The sequence below is a fragment of the Rhamphochromis longiceps genome, linkage group LG17, assembly GCF_057381845.1.
Source record: "Rhamphochromis longiceps isolate RC_006_pf linkage group LG17, R_longiceps_female_GT1.1, whole genome shotgun sequence".
NCBI classification, from domain to species: Eukaryota; Metazoa; Chordata; class Actinopteri; order Cichliformes; family Cichlidae; genus Rhamphochromis; species Rhamphochromis longiceps.
In genome coordinates, this window is record NC_140573.1 from 25,428,055 (window position 1) to 25,452,734 (window position 24,680).

At 42.0% G+C, this 24,680-nt stretch overlaps 1 protein-coding gene across 1 annotated transcript in view; it reads right to left on the reverse strand.

The window, feature by feature from the left end:
• The window catches only part of LOC146649775 (uncharacterized), a 67,476-nt gene that overhangs the window by 3,285 nt on the left and 39,511 nt on the right, over window positions 1-24,680 (reverse strand). The window contains exons 10-14 of the mRNA XM_085387554.1: window positions 23,775-23,999; window positions 8,726-8,796; window positions 7,411-7,521; window positions 7,210-7,307; window positions 2,301-2,370 (exon numbers count right to left, since the gene is read on the reverse strand). Of these exons, the coding sequence (XP_085243680.1) occupies window positions 2,301-2,370; window positions 7,210-7,307; window positions 7,411-7,521; window positions 8,726-8,796; window positions 23,775-23,999 (575 nt within the window). The remainder of the gene's footprint in view (window positions 1-2,300; window positions 2,371-7,209; window positions 7,308-7,410; window positions 7,522-8,725; window positions 8,797-23,774; window positions 24,000-24,680) is intronic.

The window sequence follows — 24,680 nt, forward strand, 5'->3', positions numbered from 1 at the left end:
GAGGATTCAGGGTCACCTGGTCCAGCCCTAACTATATGCTTTAGCAAAAAGGAAAGTTTTAAGCTTAATCTTAAAAGTAGAGATAGTGTCTGTCTCCCGAATCCAAACTGGAAGCTGGTTCCACAGAAGAGGGGCCTGAAAACTGAAGGCTCTCCCTCCCATTCTACTTTTAAATACTCTAGGAACAACAAGTAGGCCTGCAGAACAAGAGCGAAGTACTCTAATAGGGTGATATGGTACTACAAGGTCATTGAGATAAGATGGGGCCTGATTATTTAAGACCTTGTATGTGAGGAGCAGGATTTTGAATTCAATTCTGGATTTAACAGGAAGCCAATGAAGGGAAGCCAAAACAGGAGAAATATGCTCTCTCTTTCTAGTCCCTGTCAGTACTCTTGCTGCATCATTTTGGATTAGCTGAAGGCTTTTCAGTGAGTTTTTTGGACATCCTGATAATAATGAATTACAGTAGTCCAGCCTGGAAGTAATAAATGCATGAACTAGTTTTTCAGCGTCACTCTGAGACAGGATATTTCTAACTTTAGAGATGTTGCGCAAATGGAAGAAAGCAGTCTTACATATTTGTTTAATATGTGCGTTGAAGGACATGTCCTGGTCAAAAATGACTTCAAGGTTCCTCACAGCGTTACTGGAGGCCAAGGCAATGCCATCCAGAGTAAGAATCTGGTTAGATACCATATTTCTAGGCTTTTCAGGGCCGAGTACAATAACCTCAGTTTTATCTGAATTAAGAAGCAGAAAGTTAGCGGCCATCCAGGTCTTTATGTCTTTAAGACATTCCTGCAGTTTAACTAATTGGTGTGTGTTATCTGGCTTCATGGACAGATAGAGCTGGGTGTCATCTGCATAGCAGTGAAAATGTATGCTATGTCTTCTAATGATGCTGCCTAAGGGAAGCATGTATAATGTAAACAGAATTGGTCCTAGCACTGAACCCTGTGGAACTCCATAATTAACCTCAGTGTGTGAAGAGGACTCTCCATTTACATGCACAAATTGGAGTCTATTAGATAGATATGATACAAACCACTGCAGCGTAGTACCTGTAATACCTACAGCATGTTCTAATCGCTCTAATAGGATATTATGGTCGACAGTATCGAATGCTGCACTAAGGTCTAGCAGGACAAGCACAGAGATGAGTCCACTGTCCGAGGCCATAAGAAGATCATTTGTAACCTTCACTAAAGCTGTTTCTGTGCTGTGATGAGCTCTGAAACCTGACTGAAACTCTTCAAATAAACCATTCCTCTGCAGATGATCTGTTAGCTGTTTGACAACTACTCTTTCAAGGATTTTTGATATGAAAGGAAGGTTGGAGATTGGCCTATAATTAGCTAAGACTGCTGGGTCTAGAGATGGCTTTTTGAGTAAAGGTTTAACTACAGCCAGTCTGGCTCAGTGGCTCTTCTCTCGCTGGCTATTTGGGTTCTGGCAGAGCTTCGCAGAATGCCCAAGTAAATTTCTGCTGTTTTACAGAGTACACTTGTGTGTTGTTATTGTGTGTGTGCTCTTTAGGGAAGCCTCAGATTACCACAGGCTGTTTCTAGTCTTTTTTGAGTGCACCTGTTTGCACAGTTAATGCAGTCAAGGTACTAATTGTCAGACGCGGAGGCGGAGTAGGGGTGGGAGGGTTATAATCCCTCTGGCAAACACCCATTGCTGCTGCCCCCCCCCCCCCCCCCCCCCAACTTCTCCAGTTAACAACCCTATCCCTAACAGCTCTGTAATTACGAAGCCTCCCCTACCTGGCCAGGGGCTCAGTTTCCAAACCCATGGCTGCAGGCTTTCATGTTCCTCCTGCCTTTCTATTGCTCAGTACTTCCTTCCGTGACTGAGTACTGGGCCAGCTGGTAGATCCATCCTGGTCCATCTAAGATGAGCCGTGTGTCTCAGGCTGATTACAGGGCTGGGCGGAGTGGACGGCATGTTCACTGCTGGGCACTTTAATGAGATTAAGGCTGTGCTAATCTATGAAAAGGGAAAGGCACCCCTCTCTTTCTCTCCCTGACTTGCTTCCCTCATTTCTATGCATGAGGGGTGAGTGCCTCTCATAAAAAAAGCTTGCTGTATAAAGGATGCCTTGGAATTACTCTTCAAAGTGTTTGCCAGCATTTATTTCATTATAATTATACCAGCAAGGCCATGAAAAGAGGCGGGGACGGCTTGTGTGGAATAAATGTGACTAATGTGTGAGTTAATCTGATGTTGCATTGAGGGCACATCATGAAAACAAACTCCAGAGTGTAAACATGAGGCAAAGGAAGCTTTCACTGCACCTTAGCTTTGAAGAGTCTCACTTCCAAGGATCGGAAGTCCATGCTGCTGATTAGCGATCGCATAAACTCGCTGAAAGGAAAAAGCAAAAATAAGAACATGAGCTGAAAACTTTTCAAGGTTTAATTCTACCTGTAGAGAAGTCACATCCAGAATATCTTCACTTTTAAACTCATGTTTCCAAGTCCAAAGTGAGATTACCCCGATGATGTAATCAGGGTATTTTTCAGGCTTTGGGAAACTCCCGAAAGAGAGGAGCTACGTTTATATCTTTATAAAGCTATAAAGTGAAATCACAATGGATCTGAGAGCTGCTTTGAAATAAGGCTTTACTGCCAGTCAGATAAATTCACAATTAAAATGTGATTTCTTAAACGTTACTTGTCTTAAAAGTAGTGCAGTACGTTACTTAATTACTCACCGGAAAAAGTAATTGTTGCATTACTTTGGCATTATTCTATAACATGACCTGAAATACATTGCTACACAATTACCAGCTAACAACATAAACCTGAGGCTACAGTCCCACATACTGACATAAATCCCTATCCTAATGAGGACACACAAGATCCAATGCAAAGCTGGAAACGAGCCCAAAGAGCCACAGTGATTCTAGCCGGTTCCAGAGAACAGGAGCTGGCGAACACTCAGTGTTGAGTAAATGTAACACGAGTAACAACACAATTAACTGTAATGTAATTAATGAAGTTAGTACAATTTAGCTACATTACTACTGACAAATGTAATGTGATTACAGTAACATGTTAGTTTGGAATGTGTTACACCCAGCACCGGTTACAACACTGCAGATCATTAAAACAAGATTTACACCCATGAGCTCAAAAGTAACAATCCCAGAAATGTTTGTAATGTTCAATGCCTAACGTGCGCTGTTTGTGTGTATAGAATTGTTTATTATTCTTTTTAAATAAGAGGGGAAAAAACACAAGTAGTTTACTGGCCTAAAGATTAAAAACATAAAAAAGACCCTAAATAATCCCATACACAATACAAGCTACCAAACTGTATGACACACACTTATACAACGTGTGGATGCACATCATTTAGTTCATAGAACATCTGCTTTTTTTTTTAGAGCTATTTATAACCTTATTTTCATTTTTTAAATTTATTGTTTAAATGCATTTATTTATTTGTTTGTCAAGTCATTTGTATTTCTGCAGCCCAAACTCACATGTAAAGGTTTCATGGTTTTCAGAGACACATGTTTAACTGTTTAACATCGAGTGTATAATATCTGATACATGAGGTTTATTTTGGCATTATTTCAGCCCAGCGTCAGACTGGCGACCTGTCCAGAGTGTACCCCACCTCTCGCCCTGTGGTAGCTGGGATGGACTCCAAACCCCCCCCGATTCTGATAAGGTTTAGAGAATGGATGGATGGATGACAGTTATTTCATGGTTCAGGCTTTACAGAGTTAAAAAGAGACACATAAAAAAACTCCCTAATGTTTTGAAACAGATAAAAACAACATATTATTTTAAAATTTGGAAGATTCCTACATCTAACCAAACCAAATAGTGTCTGAAATATGTTTTTCCAACAGAGCTTATTTTTTGCAATAACTGAAAAAAAAAAGAAGAAATATGATCAACTTTTTGCAGAGGAAACCAGATTAGGGTTAAGTTTATTTACACATTTCCAGTTTGTATAGTTTTGCTATTTGATTGCAAACCTGTTCTGATTTCATAATACAGACACAAAGTGGCTCCATGAGCCTCCAGAGCACGCTGCACTAATTCTTTTATTGACTAAGTCATGAAGTGTAAAAGAAGAGAGCAGCTGGCCTTTAAGGACAAACGGGATTGTTGTGAATACAAATAATTGTGGTCATGTAATCGCTCCAAAAATAGGAAAAACTTTGGCGGCATTTTTTGGCGGGTTTGTCCTGTGCGACGTCGTGTTTACAGGAGACGTGATGGTAAAATGTTCTGAGTCCATTGTGGTTGTTCACAGTAGCCAAACAATGCGTGGGCAAACGGGGACACCCCGCCACAGTAACGGATAAAACTGCTCTGGTTTTGAGTCCGTGTGGAGGTTTGGGGAGGGGTGTCAGCGACCGGACGCACACTCTGCAGCAATGTGACAAGTCGCAGACTGGCACAATCTAGGTCTGCTCAGATAATTAGAGGGAGACTGGTCCGATTATGTGGGCACAGGCCTCTCCTGTCCAGCGTGTGGCACAGCGACGGCCGTCCCTTCTCTAACGAGCGCCCAGTGTTAATGAGCCCCTCCTCGCCGAGCGCTCAATGGCCTGTTAGACCAAAGAATGGCTGAGCACCAGGCCATCGAGTGCAGTGCACGCCTGAGTGCTCCCAGCTCCATGATTGGCCCTTGTCCTCCAACCACGGTGCAGGCAGGGGCTTGATGGGGATGAAGAGAGACAGGGCAGCTAATGATTATTAATTGCACTTGGTTTGCAGTAAAAGAGTCCAAATGCTGGTGCGCTAAGGACACTGGCGTGATAATGGCTCGCGTAAATGAGGGGCGAGGGGACCGATGATGGACTGCAGGGAGGATAATAGCAGCCTAACCCATTTTCTTTTGTCGGACCTCCTCCGGCACCCCGCTGTGGCCAGCACAGCAGACTTCTCGCTTGCGTAATACTCCCCAAATTTTGGCGGTCCCCTCGCTGGGGAGCTGGCGAAGCAGGAGGTGAAGGGATGCAAACATATCCTGACCTAGTTCGACTTGACAGAGTTGAGGGTTGTTTTGGGATATTCTGAGCAGGCTGACGGGTGATGGGAAACTCTATCAGACAGTTTACGTAGTGGGGAGATCGTCAGCGTGAGCTTCCAGCGAAAGCACGAGGATGAGCCGGCTCCGCTCGATGCCGTTCGGGAATTCTGCATGGTAATGTGCTTCCCGTCAGACCACGTGATGCTGCCTGAGGGAATGTGGTGCTGTGTGAGGTGGACTTGTGAGGAAGCACAATGCCACACAGGGACAGATGGCCTGAGTCAAGGGCCAAAACAGGAGAGCACAGAGAGGGTGAGAGGGAGGCAAAAAGAGAGCCGGAGAGACGAGAGACACGAGAGGGGAGGACAGTTAAAGATGAAAAGAAAAGAGGAGAGCAAACGGGGGAGGAGGGTGTAATTACTGTGCCGTTAAACTGCAAGAAACATCTATGAACATGAGGGAGCCGCCTCCTCTAAGCCCTTCATGATCAGAAAGGCTGATTGTGTAACTACTGTTGCAGCTCATTTCGAAGCTAGGATTACAGACAACAGGATTAAGTGAAACAGGTAAGAGGATCAGCTGAGTTCAGTTGGGATGAGACGGCAGAAGGATGCTATTGTTTTCTCCTTGTTTAGGAGGTGGCGATAGGAGCGCTGATCTCCTCTCTTCTTATCATTTAAATCGCAGAAAGGAGTTCTGTGAAAAGAGGTTTAATATGGACATTCATTATCATTACTATAATTGCCTCTATAGAGCACAGACACCCTGGGCTTTCTGTGCCAGCGAGGCAGCCAGTCTACAGGCCTCCTCTAATGCACCACACAAAGGGGCTGGCCGTAAATCAGAGGACCCGTGACCCTGGCCCCGTACTCGCTGAGAGGGAGCTCTCACTCTGGGGTGAAGGTTTTGGGTGCAGGCCTTGACCTTCGGGGACCTCTGGTGCTGGCTTGGCTCCACACTCTCCTGTGTGTAGGAAGCTATAGAGCCCGGGGCAGCGAGAGATCGCTGTGTGTGGGAATCTGCGACATATGGGGCACAATGCAGAGACACAAGGACGCGGAGGCCGAGCGCCGCCCGAGCAGGGTTCAGGGTTCGGTTATTTTCACGATCTGTTCGCCTGCTAATTCTTTTTTCTCCCGTTTACACCGTGAAAAGTGAGAAAGGAGTGAAAACACCTGATATCTTTTTGGCTAAAAACACAGACACACAGCGAGCAGCCCCTGGATTGTAGAGTGTTTGATATGAGGAGAATTTTTTTGTTTTGTTTTGTTTCAGGGTTGTTTTAAATAAATTAATTAATAAATTGTTGAATTTTTTTCATGTATTAATTGCAGACCAGCTCCACAGCTCTTTAGGAACGGGAGAAGCACGAAAAAACATCAGAGATCCAAAAAGCAGCATGAGAAGCCCAGAAAGTGTCTGAAGTGGACACCTTCAAGCACCAACAACAGCACACGTGAGAGTAACACACAGAACGGTCGTTTGTGACACAGTAGTCGACGGTCCATGTAGGCAACGACCCCAGAGTGAGTGTATGAAGACCCCTCTTACAAGAAAAGAGCCAAAGCTTGAGTTTCGAAAGCTAAAACCAGTTGAGCAGACTTGCTTCACGGCCACAGTGCAGTCAGTGTTTCCTGTGATGCACTCATTGGTCATCTTTGTAATAAAACCTAAAGACTAAAAGAAAGAGTAGCGTGTGCCTTCATTAGCACAGGGATTTGTGTCACGGTGTGGCTGTAATGTTAGTTTTATACTGTTTATTTGGTAATTATATAACTTTTACTCTCTTTAAGGAGGCAATGCATTACTTTTTTAAAGTAATACAACACAGCTCTTTAAATAAAGTTTTTAACTCTTTTACAGCTTTTGCATCATTTTTCTAGCTGTTTTCTTCCAAATTAATGGATATATATGATATCTAACTTTTTCATGGTAAGATAAGTTTGAATTAAGTCAAATTCTGGTGACTATTCAACATTGGTTTCAGCCCTTAAGGGCAAAGTGCACAGTTATCACATCCAGACTCGAAACCTTGACCTCTAAAGTCGTATAAAACATTTCTAAAAAGGTAAAGTGGATCAAAGAGAGTCCCACACACGATGGCAAAATCACTGGAACAAACTTGCATACACAGTCTTATTCTTATTTATGGGAGGTCAGCGACTCCTCCTCCGGCTTCTCTGAGGGGTGTGTTAGTTGGTCACTTACTCCATGGATGCAATTTTCTGTGCCAGGCTTGCAATTACAGCAAACAGCCTCAGGTCCACGAGCCCATCTGTCACTCTGAAGTCCACCATCTCCAGGATCTGAAAAATAAGAAAGAAAAGAAATCCAAAAAGCAAACCCATGCAACTGTTAAAGCGTCGTGAATGTGTGATGTGAGCGTGTGCAGGCAAAGCGAAGACCCACCCTGTAGACGTAGATCTCTTCCTCTTCGGAAAGCAGCTCAGGAGGGATGATGTTTTTAAGAGCGAGGAGGACCTGCAGACAGGAGATGTAGCCATCACCGTCACTGTCCTCCTGCAAAAGAAGACTGCCATTACCATCTTTAACTTAAAGGATTAAACAGGGAAAAATGCTGGGTACTATATAAAGAAACAACAGAAAGTTGTGATAGATGATTAAAATCTGTAGCTTGACCTTTACTTTCTTTATTATGTTTGGAAATAAATCCATCCAGTTTGAGGATGATTGGATTAACTGATTAATTAAAAGCCAACTTATTGTCAACCTTACTACCATCAGTGGGAAAAATTACATTATTACTAAAAGGAAGTTCAGCAAATTACAGTGAAAGAAAGAGAATATACTAAAGAATAAAGGTGAATATAAAACCTGAATCACGCAGGACTAGAGGAAAACGTGTATTCCCCAACTAGTTGGAGAGTGGTTGCTCGAGGTTACACCACCAGATTTGTTGGTAGCAGATTGCCTCTAGTTTGCATGAATGATGCCAACTTGTCGTCTTTTCAGTAGTGAAACTTCAAAACGCAAACTGGAAACAGAAACATTTTGCCTTCAAACTAAAAACTGCGCTTTTTAAAACATGTTGGTTGTGGCGGTAAGGTAGAACTTTTAGTTTGAAGGGAAAAAGACTCCAGGTTGCCTCATACTTTTTCACATTTCACTACTGCTTGGCGAGTAGTTGTCAACTGTTTGCAGACAAGTCGCCGTTTTCCATGCTAACCACCAAAGCAATCACTAGCATAGAAGGCTTTTGGTGCTTTCACCTAGTAACAACCAGCAAAATCCAGCAACCACTCGGCAACCAGTTGCAGAGCATAGTGGTTAAAGTGGAAAAAACGATAAATATTTTACAAAAAAGCAAAACAAAAACTCAAAACTTGAGATTTAAAGTCTTTTCTTTTGACTTTTCGTTTCGACCCTTGGAAATATTGTAGGAATCCAACCAAGGTGTGAATTATCACATTAATTAACTAGCAGAATCTTTTCTTAAGGCTGAAATCTGTTTCAACCTTCTTTTAATACTCATTGGTTTTCTTTGTTGACTGTGATTGTGAACTGGAAAAAAGTGATTTTTTTTAATTCTTAAATTCTGAGATAAACATTTTTACAGTTTTCCTAAATTTTGCAAGCCATTGCTACTGTTAGGAGAAAAAAAATCTGTATTTCTGGGAGGGAGAGCAGCAAATTACAGTGAGTGAAACAGAATATCCTAAAAGAAAAAGGGGAATATAAAGGGTTTAAATCCCTTTTCACTTACTGCTTCAAAAGCCCTTTTGTACTCGGCCAGCTTCTCCTGACTGAAAATGCAGTACTTTGCCAAAAAGTCGACTGGAAAGAGAAGAAAACAAAGGCAAAAGTTGAGAGCTAGGGGAAGCCATGTTAACTGTACTCTTAGACATACTAAATTTCAGACGGTGAATTCATCATCTTTATGTGTGATAGTCAAAAGAAACATGCAGCTCGAGTAACAACGTCAGGCTTCTCACGGTGTGTGCATGTGTGTGTGTGCAGAGTGGATTAGGGCAATATTTCTCTCCTCTGGTCGCACCGGGGTCAGGGAGGGGGGACAATACGGGGCGAGAGGTTCACAGGACGTCCAGTTGACCAAGATCGGGGAGGAGGGAGCGAAGGAGGGGAGGAAGGGGGTCAGAGTGGCACTTGGCTGCTGGGTCTTTATATGAAGACAGAAAGTGAGATGAATAGATGCAGCGGTCAAGGCCTCGAAATGAACGGCACTGCTGTGGTTGAATAGGGAAAAGGTTTTTCCTGAGTTTGAGTATATTAGAGGGAAATATTAGCATTTGTATTAAATCATTTCTACTTAGGAAAAACACTAACCCTAGGGGTTCGGTGAGTCGGTCTCAGGGGTTCGGCAGAACCTCCGCCGTGACATGCACGGCTCATTTTGTACACCAGTAAAAAACATATCTGTCTTGAATTTGAAAAAAATCACATTTTATTTTTCACTAAAGAGGGGTTCAGTGAATGCGCATATGAAACTGGTGGGCTTCAGTACCCCCAACAAGGTTAAGAACCACTGGCCTAGACTGACCACTTTTCTGAGGTTTCTGTGATAGCAAACTTTTCTGCTTTCTATTTTTAAATTTCTTCTATTTTAAGGACTTAAAAAACAAAAACAAAACAAAACACTGTTTCCAGATGTGTTCGAAGATCAAAGGCATAACATTTAACTCTGGTGATGTCAACTTGTGTTGTTTACAACTTCAGTTCTATTTCTTCATTTTAAAAAATGAATCGCTTTAACAAAATTCTCTGGCCTACATACTGAACTTAGATAGAAACAAAGTTTCGACCCTCGCTCTAGTGTCAACCCAATAACGATATGCTTCCCTGTACTGACGGCAGTTTGTCCACATGTGGGTCTACTGGGAGGCAGGTTTCCATGCAAACTCTACAGTGGAACTACACGGAGCTTTTCAGCTTTTCAGAGGCTCAGCTGTTTTTATATATTGACTTTAGTATATTTAATGAAGCCAGACAAAATGTTACCTTCAGGTTTTTTGAGTTATAGACCATCGGACTGCATTGTTGTGGCAACAAAGTCTTTTCTGATAACTTGCTGTGCATTTTTTTTGGCACATTTGGGGTAAATGTCCCAGCTGTTTGATCACCATATGGAATTGGTGGCTGGTCAAAACAACTTCTGGCATATGAACGGTCTTCTTTTTATTTTAAAACCAGGCTAATCTTCTAGGCATCACTTTTGGCCTTCTAGAAGAGTTTTTAAAAAAAACATGTATTTTTTTATGGGGCATTAATTAAACTGTCGATTTACAAGTTTCCCAAGATACCAAGTATATCAAGCTGGAGTTTATTTACAAGATGTACAAAAAAAATTCTTTTTAGGAGTTGATTTTGAAAAAAGAGAAAGTTGTAGCTTGTGAGTGAGAATCATTATTATAACAATGTAAAGCTACCCAAAGGAAAACAGAAGGGAGATAAGCATGCCAGCAGATTACAATACAGTCCTTTTGCATGCAAAAAAGCAAAGTACAGAAACAGTATCTGCTAAATTCAATTCTATATTGTTTTAAATGATGTTTTTATGCCGCTTTCATGTAAACTCCTTTTAAACATACTCTATTAGGAGAAAAACATGAGCTTATTTCCCTGATTCAGTGCAAAAATCCCAAATGTAAAAGCGATGATTACACGAGGGGCACAAACTGAGACAAATCGCACCCATGAATATTTCAGCAGGCAAATTTGTTAGGGAGAGCGACTCCGTATAAAAAGCGAGAAGGGGGGTTAGAAAACGGGGCTTTTAAGCTGCTGCCACTTCAATTTAGGAGATGCGAATGAGTCTACTGAATAATGGATCTATTCATTGGTGTGAAGAAGAAAGAGAAGCAACAGAGTTGATATCAGTCTGGACTTAAACCTCTGGACCTCTGGGGTTTCTCTCCAATGGCAGGGGGGCCTGTTTGAATCTGCCATTTATCAGCTTAGGCCTAATCAAAACCAGGCCTCCTCTTTTCACATGCTAAATGTTACATTCGCATCCAGTCAACTTGACTTGTTAAAGCTTGATTAATCAAAAAAAGCAAGGCGGCCTGCCTTCTTCGCATCTGTTTGCAAATATCTGCGATGAGACGAGGGTGCGGGACGAGGATCTGGAGGGACACATGCGTGCAGCCGCAGCTCGGCCTGCAGCGGGCCCGGGCGGGGATTTAAAGGCTTTCCTCATCCTCCTCGGTGGCTGCATCAGTGCACCTGTCAATCTGCTGAAGTGAACTGGCACCTTGTGTGACACAGTGAATGGATCCTCCTCCTCTTTTTTCTGAGGAGGCTGAGGTTCACTGACCATCTGGAGGAGAGTGAGCAGCTGACCTGTGCTGACGTCTGTGAGTCCACAATGACAATATGAGGTTACACACACACACGCACACACACACTGATACCGCTAATAATAAAAACCATCCAGGCGTATATAAGGTGCATTTTTAAAATAATTTTTCCGATCATTTACTCAGGCAGGATCTTTTTTCTTTTTTTTAATTTTTGCACTCCATTAGACTTTATATTTTGAGACTTCACCCCAGAAATATATGACAACACAGCTAATACAGGAAGCCACAATCTACATAAAAAAAAAACTCCACTGAATACTTCCCCCCCCCCCCTCTTTTTAGCAAAGGAAATTACACTCAACGGGACGGGACAATATATATTATATTCAGTGTATGCATGGACAGTTTTCAGGGTGAAAATGTCAGAGGTCACACGAGAGTGGCCAGACTGCTTTGAGTTGACAGAAAGGCTAAAGTACGTAAAACAAAACTCGCTACATCTATGCAGAAGAGCATCTCTGAAAGCACAACCCTGAAGCAGACGGGCTCCAGCAGCAGAAGACCACGCCAGGTGCTATTCCTCTACAGGCTACAATTCACACGCTCTCAGAAGATGGGAAACATTGCCTGGTCTAATGATACGCGTTAAGCTACAAACATGCTTGCATTCTTAAAACTTAAACTTAAAACAATATGGCAGATTTGTGCACAAATATTCAAGCATGTTAACTCTAAATCTGAGACATTAAATTGATGAAGTTTTGCTACTGAAACTCTGCTATATCCCATGATGTTAATGCATCTGAAGTTTTATGTAACAAAGCAAGATTTTGGTCTTAGATCAAGACCTGTTGTTATTAACAACAGTATATTATATATACGTTTTGCCTCATAAACATATATTAATGTTACAATATAAAAGCTAAATAAATGAATAAATCACTTGATTCTGATGGTGTCAGGTAGGAACTTTTCTCAGCTTTCACCAGAGCCAATGGTTCACATGAATGAAATCTGGGGCCAAACTGTCCTCTAAGTACTGCTTCCGGATGAAAACTGCACTTTATTTTCCACTTGTTTCTGTGAAACACGCTGAATGAGGCTTGTTCTGAGAGTTAAAGCCGTTTGCTGGGGCTTCACCTTCAACATCAGCCTCGCCTTCTCTTTCAGCTGCTGTTTGCAGCGCTCAGGCTCACAGTGCAGTGGTGCTGGAGGAGGTTGGGGGGTCCCCGGCTGAGAAGAGCGTACTGTCAGGGAATCAGGCTGGACAAAAGGTGCAGTGGAGTGAGAGATTGAGGGAGGAAGCGAGGCCGGGTGGAGGAGCGGGACAAAGCCGAGGCAGTAAAGCCTCCTGCCTGATAGCCTTATCTGATTCTACTCCAGCGCTCGATGGCTTTTTTTTCACCCTGCCTTTAAAGCGCACAGGTTGTGCCTTTGGTGTGAAGCCTAGCAGAAAATGTTAATCAAGAGAGGGACTGTGTGGAGAAAGGCGAGAGAAAGGGGAGAGTCACTCTGTTGAGGCCATAATCTGTAATGAGACCGAGGCGATTCAGTTGCAATTGAAAGAGGAAGAATGGGGCCATGATGATGATGATGAGCAGGGAGGTTCACTCTTTTACCGGCGTTTGTTTTTCTGTTTTGTTTCTTTTCTCTCGTGAAGTCAGTGCTCTTGCACCGGCACAGAGCCGCAGGTCACAGCTCATTTAATACACACCCTCGGACATTGTTTCCAACGTCTGCAGCTGACAGATGAAAAATACTTCTGACTGCTCCACTGACCGTTATCAGTCTGTGTATGATTTATATTTCCCTCTATGGCAAATATTGATGCTGTTTCTAGTAATCACAGCTCTGAATAACGGCTGATGCAACCCTCATTAATTATTCGCTTGTTTCTTGCAGTCTGTAGTAAATACAGAGGTTGTCTTAGTGCTGTGGAAAACAAAGCAGGAAGTGGACAATGCGTGTGCCGCACTCGGTAGTGAAACGTTTCACTCGCACGTGCAACTAGAAGTAGATGGACTGTAATGAAGGAAACAAACATGTAATAAATAAAGTCACCATGACCAAGTCATGCCCAGCAGCATCTGTTTCATGGTGGATTTAAAGCCCTGCCTCTTTGCTGCGACCAAGAAAGTGAATCCAGGTGGAGTGAAAGAAGAGTTTACGACATCTTTTTAATCATGTTTGTTATCAAAAGCTTTGAGCTAAGCCAATAAAAGTTAATTATCTGACCTCCTCTTCAAAACGTTAAAACCACCGGAGGTTTGTTTTAAATAGGCACAAAGCACCTGAATCAACAACAACAACAAAAAAATAAATACGTGTTTGTATGCAGATAAACTGCTTCTCTAGTTCCCTTAGCTCTTTATATTTGGCAGGTTTCTGATAAATCCTACTGCAGGCTGGCAGCAGCAGGGCCATGAATGTTAACCTCCTAAGACCCAAACTCTTTCATGGCATGTATTTTTAATTTCTTTTTGCTATTTGGGCCAATTGGGACCTGATGAATGTAAAAACAAAGAATGACATGATTTTTTTTTTTTTTTTACCTGATTTTTGTTTCTGATAAAAATAAGAGCCACACATAAGGACATTCTCTTTAAATTTTGATAGAAAAGTGGCAGTATAATGTCCTCTTTAGTGGATATCAGGCCCTTGTAGAGCAAAATTTAGTATTTTGGTCTAGACAACCCAAAATGTGATGTCCACACATGTGAACGCCAGGTCCTAAGATGTTAAAGATTTTAGTTACCAATTACTCTGCATATTAACACTGTTAATAAACCATTAATAAAGCTACTTTCAGCAGCTCCTATATTCATTTGATTTAGCTGTGTTTTGCCCTTCCTGAGTCTCAATATCTGCTATTAATAACTTCTGCTCTTAAGGTTACCAGTCCTTTATAATTTAACCACCAAAGTATTTTAAATTAACGCTTTGGTGGAATTTGTGCTCGATAATGGGTTTAATTCGTTTCCCCACAAATTCTAAGCTAGTTACCTTTTTCCCCTTAGCTTTCACTTGTTGAATAGAAACAGCAAAACGGTCCGGTCTTGTAACTGAACAGCATACTAGAGACACAAATGTAAAATCAGACAAATCTGCAAAACGTTACCACGTGACCCCTGGATTAAAAACATAGTTTTTCTATGGTAATTTGAGTATATTTAATGAAATAAATGAAAGAATGACAAGCCCTCAAAGTGCATGGGGGAGGGTTGAAATATCCCCCCCTCAACTCTGAGCATGTAACAGGATATATCATAGTTTCAGCAGGAAAACTACACTTGGTTAAAGTGTGTGCTGTATTTACAAAAAAAATTCCGGTAAGTTTTAGGGTTAAGCATAAAAATGTGCTTTTCTGGGAGTAAAAGTTGTCATGGTCCTGGGTCGTTGACCCAGCGTTTTGCGTTTTTTCTGATCTGTATTAGTTAGGGTTAACCTGAAGTTTGGTGTATTGTCAGCCCTACCTGTGTCTGTCCTTGGTGCTCTGTTCATGTCCCCGTGTTGTGTTGTACATCAGTCTGTTTCCTGTTTTATTTTGAAGGCTCGTGTTCTGGATTTCCTGTTCTGTTCTGAAGGTCTGTGTCTGTTGTTATTGTGTTCAGCTTGTCTCCTCCAGTCCCCAGGTGTATTAGGTTCAGCTGTTCTTCCCTCCTGTGTGTGATTACCTGATTACCTTGTGTGTGTATATTTAGTGGGTGTCGGTCTGTGTTCGTTGTCGGCTCGTCTGCGTTCATCCATGTATCACTGCATTCTTCCGTGTATCTCTGCGTTCTATGGTGTTCCTGTCTCTGCGTCTCTCTGCCCCGCACCCCTTTTGTATGGTCTCAGGTTTGTCATTTAGTTCTCCCAGTTTAGGTTTCTTCAGTTGTTTTGTCATGCCTCACTGCCTGTTTCTGCCATTGTCACTTTGTAAATAAACTTCACTCGTATCATCAGTCACTGCTGCATTTTGGGTCCTCCCTTTCCTCCACACCACACGGCTCACTCCGCCAGCCGTGACAAAAGTGAAATATGTGAAAACAGATCATCACACCCAGTTCTGACTGTTTTAATGCCTTAAGTTTAAAATACAGCCCACATTCAATTTGTGCATACCTACACAAAAACACCTCTGTAAAACAATGTAAGGCTGTGATGTATAACACACGGGCACACAGAGGGGTTCATTGTGTTTGTAACGTGTCCACTTGTTTGTTGCTCTCTTTCCCGCTTAATCCCAGACTTTTGTTTCTGCTCATCATCACACTGTATGCTGTGATCCATAATTCCTTCAACAAAGGTCACATTCAGCAGCAGAGAGGAGGTGACCTCGTTTTTAACAGCAGGAAGATGTCAGGGTGAAACATGCCCCACATATACGGGACTAAAATATGTGATTAAGAGCGCAGATTTAGAACAAAGTGCGTTCATACAGAAGCAGATAAACATGTTTTGACAGGATAAAATCTATGAGAAATGGGTCCTTAAAAATGAGATGATTCTGTAAAAGTGATGAGACCCTATGTGTTAAGCAGGTGAGAGGAGCTTTGAGCGTGTCATTACACAATAATATTGAATATATAGAATATAGATGAGGTGGCGATGTCAGCCTCCACATGATACACCAGCAGGAGGTGCAGTCTATACTGAACACATAGAGTCAAATGTATGAGTAAGTTGTGCAACAGCAATAACGTTCCCCCTGTACCTGTACATTTTTCATGAAACCTACCTGAGTTCAGAGTTACAACAGACAACTCATGCATATTTAACTCAGCCTGCAAAGGATTAATATTAAAGAATAAACAGCTAACCTGTTATCTTTGTACTCACAAATTCAATGCATGTCACATTACGCATTAAATTAATTACATTTATTAGTTGATATTAAATCCACAAAATACAAACTGCAGGTGTAGACACGAGGGAACAGCACAGGAGATCACATCGGGAGTAAAGGGGGAACATCGCAGGTACATTTTTGGTGGTTCAGAGTCTTTTTGAGGTGGTTCTGTGTCTCCTTATGTCAGTTCAAAGCCTACATCACATTTAGAAATGGCCTAATAGAATATATTGTTTAAGAGGAACTGTAGCCCACCATTCACTCACAGTCCAGAAAGACTAAATTACAACAAGAAACTAAGTTACAGGCAGGCAATTGTATCACTGGATACATGGAAAACATTTATGGAGCTTAAAAACACCTTCAGAATGCCGACTTGTTTTCTATACTAGCAGGTAAATAAGGAGCTTAGAAAACAGAAAACAAGAAGTGAGGTGTAATTTTGTCATATCAGTGACTGTGGTGAAAGACTACATTATAATCATAATTGTTGCAAACATGGGAAATGCAAGAACTTTAAATGCAACAGTTTTTTTTAAAGGTCACCAGTGTTCAAAACACAGTGTAGCAGAGTTAGGTACTACCGTGCTAAAACAGGTGACGGCACAGCAGCATTATCCTTAAGCCTCTGTTGTTTCTACATGGACTCATGACTCCACCCCTCACTTTCTCCAAAAAGACTGTGTTTGTGTGTGTGTTGAAGGGGGGGGGGGGGTTAAAGCTCTGGTAGGAAAACAAACAAAGACGCACGTAGCGGCCACACTCCTGATTCTGGCTGCACGCCATCGGCCTCACCACAAACCACAACTTACGCTTTCCACATGCACACACGCCTACGACCAATCAGCTCCTGCCGCAGATCCTCCTGATATGCTCCCAAGAGTCCAAATCATCTGCTTTGCTGCAATACCTGATCTCCAGAGATAACCTTACAAAGACAAATCATTTGCTATTATTGCCCTGCCGCTCCTTGACATTGTGCCATTAATAAGGCCATTGTCGAGGGCACTCTCTGTTTGGACACCATATAATAGACGCTTTGACAGATTTACTTTGCTCTCTCCCTTCTTTTTTTTCTCTCTTATGAATACAGCGGGCATATTCCACGCTCCTGCTCATCAATAGACAAGCTGTTTGTTTGCCTAGTCATTCTGGACTGATGGTAAATACATAGAGGTATGCCACACCAAAGGCTGAACAAACAGGGCTTACATAAAAGCACTGTACCTGAACGCACACTATGGACATCCCCCTGCAAACACGTAACTATTTCTATGACCTCTTGTTACCTGCTCTTTAAGCAACTGGTCTTTCTTGTTCACTTTCTCTTTAATTCACTGTTTGGAGCCAACAATTAGACATCAACCCACAGGTAGAAAGCAGTAATGTGGGCTGGTGGTGGTGGTGTTACTGGGTGGGGTCAAAGTGAGGCTGGTTTCAAGGCTGGCAGGTGTTCCATATCAACAATGGCATTCATCAGAGACCCACAGGGTCCCTTCCACCACAGCCAGCCGCTGGCTAACAGGCACGCTTTAGCAACACAAAGGAAACCACAACTACTTGACATCCGCTTGGGTTGTCCATTGGAGATAGAGGTGAATGGAGCCCAAAGTGGCTTTTAGAAGTCCAGAAACTCATTAGCACTACAACTTTGTCAGCTAGACTCTTTGACACAGTTCAAATCACAGCTGAAAACCTCAGTTTTCATCTGAATATCAGCTATAACCTTCCTGTCTTGTTGTTTTGTGTTGCAAGGTAATTCTGAGTGTAAATAGATTTTTATTTTTGAGAAAGTAAATATTTCTCATTAATTTCAATCCATTTCTACATATGTTGTTTTATATTTGTTCATTTGAAACAGTTTTTGGAACTGGAGTTCAAGGCTTTCAGTACCCACGGTGAATTGGAATTGACATGAACCCTGAAGTGGAGGCCTTTAAAAGGTCTCTTAGGGTCCTTATCATTAGTGAGAAGAGAGTTACTGGTCCATCTACGTTCATACAAGCGGTGTTTAATGCCCAAAAGAATGACATCATAAATACAAGCAGTGAAAAGGAGGTTCTTCTCAGTCAGGATTCCCTCTTTTTGACCCCCTTCCTCACCTCCTCCCTCTCATTCTCAGGTGTGACATGATGGAGTAAGTAATGGGAAAGGTTATCCTGTTCTTATTTAAGGGAGGTTGGAAACGAAGCCTGTCTCTTAGATCAGACAGCTGCTACATGCTAAGCTTGTATGTTTTGATAGACTTCTGAGTATATATCCTTTGTGTTTCCTGTTCTCATAGTTTTAATTAATTTTTAGTTTTTAACTGGTTTAGGGAGGAATTTTTTTTTGGCTTATTTGCATTACGTCATTTTGTTTCTTTTGCGCCTCTTGTAGCTTAGTTTATGTTTGCTTTCAAGTAAAAATAATATGAATCTGGGGTGTGGCATCCTCTTTCTGCATGCTGTGGTCACAGAGCTTAGATGAGTTTTTCTTTACCTGCTCGTGTCCATAACAATAAGGTCATTTACCCAGGCATGGCATGCCCAGAAAGTACACACAGTACTTTTCAAAAGCAGGAGGTCCTTTCCAAAGCTTTCGGGGAATCAGGAGCCATAATAGCTTATTTCAGGAAAAAAAAAAGATTCTCTTTAGTAGAGTCCCAGCATAAAAAAGGGCACATGAAGCATATGAAGCACTATTTAGGTGCCACTTATTCTATAAAAAGGGGGCACAGAAGATCAAAGGTGAAAAAGGTTTTACTTTTTTTTCTGTTGTGTAAGAAACCAACAGCTCATCACATAAAATCTTCTCTTTGTGCCTGTGTACATACTGTCTCTGCTTTGACTCATCTCTGCAGAATGACTCCAGACACGAGGCGCATGGCAGCGATTGCTGACTGATGACAACCTGGAGTGTCACGGGACTGAATGGACAAAAACATTACAGGTGTAGGGGTGGGGGTGGATTTTGGGAATCCTTTGGCAAGGGCTCGGTGCCGAACAAAACAACAACAATTATGTCCTTTTTAGAGACTAATGAGGGGCCACAGTTACAAGAATGAACCAGAGGGAGTTCACAGACATACAGATACAAGCCACACACAAGGACAAACACGAGAAAACAAAAGGACCCTTGGCAGACAAAAATACAAAAATGAGCCAGGAGAGAAAACACAGCAGCCAATCACACAAGCACAGTCACTGAGTGCCTTCATAATTTCAACATATTTCAGTGTTAATTAAATTTTCAATGCTAATAATTTTGTGTTAATTCTAACCAAAACTGTTTTTCTAAACCTGAAAAATAATGAAAGAATCCTTCATGTTGCATCAATACAAGGAGTCTATTTTTTTTACAGAAGACAAAAGATTTCAAAACTAACTGGATTTATTTGACGTTCATAATATGGAGAGAAAAATCTCAAGGGTTTTTTTTTTTTTCACCCCTTGAGAGTCTTGTTACTTTATTAATGTACGTACATTTTTTTTATTAGAATTACTTTTAAAAACTGTATTAAAACAACACATTCACAGCCTGGTACAACAACAGGTTTGGTCTCTGTGGACAGGAAGTCCTTTAATTTTAGCATTTTATAATTCTTTATTTATTTAAAAGGGACAGTGAAGCTTAACATAGTCCAAATATAAAATATCAAATGATGTACTGCACATAGGTTTATAGCTATTGCTCACTTCCAGCCATTGCCCCGTGTTGGGCTTACATTCACAATACACACAGTTACACCATTCACTTTTTTTAATCACCTGTTTGGATGTAATCGAGGTGTTATGTTGGAGTGGGGCTAATTTGATTGACAGGTGTGCATGCGATGCTTTCTAGAGAACTTTTAATGGGATTATCTCACTAGTGTTACAGAATCCAGAGCATTTGTGCTTTCTATTGTTAGCAAATAAGTGTATAAGTGTTAGTATATTTAAATATAGTAAATGTGATAAATCTAGCTTTAAAAACCTGGGCATTCGTCTTGTAATCGGAAGGTTGCCGGTTCGAGCCCCGGCTCCGACAGTCTCGGTCGTTGTGTCCTTGGGCGAGACACTTCACCCGTTGCCTACTGGTGGTGGTCAGAGGGCCCGGTGGTGCCAGTGTCCGGCAGCCTCGCCTCTGTCAGTGCGCCCTAGGGCGGCTGTGGCTACAATGTAGCTTGCCATCACCAGTGTGTGAATGTGTGTGTGAATGGGTGGATGATTGTGTATAGTGTAAAGTGCTTTGGGGTCCTTAGGACCAAGTAAAGCGCTATACAAATACAGACCATTTACCATTCTTTCCTAGTCTAATTGACCACAAGGGCACATTCATAAAGCATCTGATGCTACAGACATTGGTGGATCGACTGAGTGAAATTTGGGGTTTAGTATTTAGTTGAGCAAAGGTATTTTGAATGTTATCATTTGTTTTTGAGATTTATATTTAGCCTTATTAGATTGCAAGAGTGGAATATAGTGAGAGAGTGGAGAGGGTTTGAAATAAATGGTCTGAGGCAGAATCTGAGAAAGCAGTCTGTGGTTAGGGCATAGCAATCAGTCAATAGTCACTCTCTTTTCCCTCAATTTTTGTATCCACCAAGCCCTGACACCCGTTTATTGTTTGATAATGAGGTAATGAGAAAATCCAGTTCACAGTGTGTTTTAGGAGCATTTCTCTGAAAACAGATGTCATGCTCCGGTCAAAAATAAACAGTGACAGTAGACACACACACACACACACACACACACACACACACACACACACACACACACACACACACACACACACACACACACACACACACACACACACACACACACACACACACACACACACACAGTAACCACAGTGCACACTCCTGTAACAACACAAAGGCTTTCCATTAGTAATAACCTTTCTGCAAAGTAGCGAGGCCAGCTGCTGGGTTCTCCATCCTGCTTGATTACTCTCTGAACAAACCTGTCCAATCAGTCCTATTCATGGGTGCCAACACTCACATGCCAACTCTGACCTGACTGACCTCCGCAGAGGGCCAGCCCCTTCAGACTTGACCTTAGGTGTAGATGCTTATTGTCGGAGCTGCTGTCCCCAGCGCTCTTACAAAGGCTCGGATGCCAGAAATTAGGCACTTGAGGGAAACTCGAGAACTCCTGGCTAAAACTCCTGCTTGCAGAAAAAAGGCAATTGTAAAAATCAAGTGCTGTAATTGAGGGTAAATTTTTGGAGTCGAGAGGAGTGTTGGTAAATGCGTTTGTGTTTTTTATGCATCGTCTATGAAGTGAGGCAAAGAAGAGGGTTGGCAGACAGACAGATTCAGCCTTCAAATATTGCTAATTGCTAACAGTTAAGAATAACACTTAACATTTTCAACCAGGCTGATGTCTGTCTGTGTTTATTTTTCAGTTCAGACTGTAAACGCTTTACAAGGTGTATAGAATTTAAAATGCAAATGGCCGCAAAAACAACTTCAACATGTTAACAAACAGTGAAATGACACGATCGGAGGAATGCCAAAATGCTTACCAAATCAAATCAAATCAAATCACTTTTATTGTCACATCACATGTGCAGGCACACTGGCACAGCACATGCGAGTGAAATTCTTGTGTGCGAGCCCCACAAGCAACAGAGATGTGCAAACACAACAACACAAACGAGCAAAATACCAGACACCAGCTTTATTGCACCTCCAACTTAACTGTATATAAAAGATGGATGTAACCACTAGGACATCACCCATTAACCCTTTTGGTCCAATGGGAGGCAGCTAGCAGGTAGCTACAGCTCCCTGCACCTGCACACCCATCAGTCTAGGTGCCACACTTCATAACTTCAAGCTTTAATGGTATCCAAATGCAGTGGTTGTACACACAGCTGTTAGGCAGCTTTAAGTGGCCACTGAAGAAACAGAAATGAGTTTATGTGTGCTCAATGAGATGTTAGGACAACAATGAACAGCTCATTTCAGGTCAAGTTCAATCTACATGATGGGAAATAGAGCTATTTATGGCTGTTATTTCAAGTGCTGTTTTGTAATTAGCTTCTGCAGTATTAATATAAAATGTTATCACCAGGGACAGTGAGGAGGTAGTTTTGAATGTTTAACTTCTGATATATATAGATTTATAAATATACAGACAGTGTTGGGAAGGTTACTTTTAAAATATATTCCACTACAGATGACAGAATACATGCCCCAAAATTTATTCTGTAACGTATTCCGTTACGTTACTCAATGACAGTAACGTATTCTCAATACTTTGGATTACCTATTATATTATCATGCTTTTTTACAACTACATGAATGTACTATTACTTTGTAATTTATTACTATTACTGAAGGTTACTCGCCATACCAATACCAACTAGATTTTTAAATCTTAATATAAAATGAGTAACAGCAGGGTGGACATTAGGTAAGGCTGCACTTTTTGCAGCGATCTTGTATATATTCACGCATATATAAAACAGGTCCGCGGCTCCGAACCGTAGTATAAAATTTCAAAGCTTTAATGACTCGACTGGTTAAATAAGGGTTAAACTAAACACTGCACCATCTTGTGGTATGAACCGGTAATACACAGAAGCACTGCCCAGCAGTTTTTTATGTTGAGCTGATATCTCTTCAATACAACACACAAATGTTTTGGAAACACATCGCATTGATGTATTTAGTTAATTCTGCAAGATTTGAAACTGTTTTGTCATGGTCTGGGTGAGTGGCTGGAAACTTCCACTAGGTTCTTGAACTTCCCTGGTCTCCGCCCATGGGCAGGGCCACCACACCCTCTACCACCTGGAGCTGACTGAGCTAATTAGGCTGGGAGATTTAAGCGCTGTGCTGACATCTCTTCTCCACCAGTTCATCGACTACCCTGCTGCTCCCAGACACTCCACGGCTTTAAACCGCACAGCCTTTTGGACTTTGGATTTTCCTCTCCGTTTCCTGGGATTCACTCCTTGCCTCACCTGCCTGCCCTCCTGCAGTCCCTCAGTCTTGGAACCACAAGGATCTCAGCTCAGCCACATCCACATCATCAAACTCACCCGGACCTACGCCGCCTCTCCTTCAACACATCCATCTCTCACCTGCAAATGTGACTGTTCCCGCTCCAGTTTCCTTCTCAGTCCTGCCCCTTTGTTTTGCCCCAGCCACATTGCCACGCCACCCAAATCCTGTACCGTTTGTCACTACTACATATTATCCTTGTGTTGATCAATAAAACTCTGTTAAAACCTTTTCTCTGCCTCTGCTCTGGGTACTGCGCTTGGGTTCAGTTCCAGTTACCGGTCTCTGGCCTTTTGTGACATGTTTTTACAAACAATACTTTAAGTACTGTTAAGGGAGTAGGTCCCCTCCTCCCTTAAAGTTAAGGGAGGGGACCTAATTTTCCAAACGATTATTTCAAGTGCTTATGGTGAGAAAAACGGTCTTCTTCAAGGTTTTATTTACATTTGATGATATCATAAACACCGCCCCCATTTTGGTCAAAGACAGAGCGTGACACCGTAGAGATTGCCGATGTTTTGAAATATTACAGAGGTCGTGGTGGGGAAAGAAGCTGTTCCCTGAGGGTGTTTTTTCATTAAGATGCCATCGCCACAGAGATTTATAAGACTCACATGGAAAAATCTCTGCCAGGACACAACCTAAAGATACTTTAACCATTCTGAGATTTTTTTTATAAACTCACAATCTTCGAAGTTTGAGTGGCCTTTGCTGCTTTTGCTTTGTCGAGGCGTTTCGTCCTGCAGTTTGGAAAGCACGTTCAGCACCTTTGCTTTCCTCTCCTCCATCTTGCTTTCCTTATCCTCGAGACTCCCAGGCCTTCTCCCTCCAGCCGGGGACTCAGCTTGGTCCCTCCATCCTGGATAATTGGATTCCTCCTCATCTGGGCCCCCTTCGCCTGTGTGGGAACCTGGAGTGAAGGCATACAACATGAAATATACATTTAAAAAGAAAGACCTGGCTCTACCATGCTTACTCTCTACATTTTAACCCTTTAAACATCACAGTGCTGCAAAAGAAACACATTTGTATTCATGATTCTCGAGGAAGGAGCCACTTAGAAGAAAGCACTAAAACCCATTTCCAGGCTGTTAATAGCTAACACTAATTCTCATCAAATTGTTTTTTCGAATGCTGCAGTCACATCTCCTTCAGTCTTTTCAGTGCCGCACTAAAGAGCCAGACTTAAACAGCCATCTATTTTGTCACTGACCAGCCAATTACGAGTCCCATTATCTCCAAATACAAAGTCCACAGAATACACTTCTTGGTGTAGAAGCGTAGAGACAAAGAGCGCCATCAATGCAGACTTGAGCTTAAAGGAGCCTCAAATTGTCTTTTGCGACAGTTTCCATTAGAGTTTCAGACTCTTTTCTTCGTGCTACTTTTGCAAACACGAGTGTTTCTTCTGTTAGCACATGAGCGAAAATTCAAAATGTGATACATCAGGAGACGGGTCCATTCATTAAGAGGAGAAAGCTCGACCGGTCGAGTAGATGATGGACATTGGATTCAATAAGCCTCACGAACGTGGTGGTGGCGAGCGTTCATTTATCCTGCGTGCAGAGGTCAGCAGCTCAGATTGATGTAG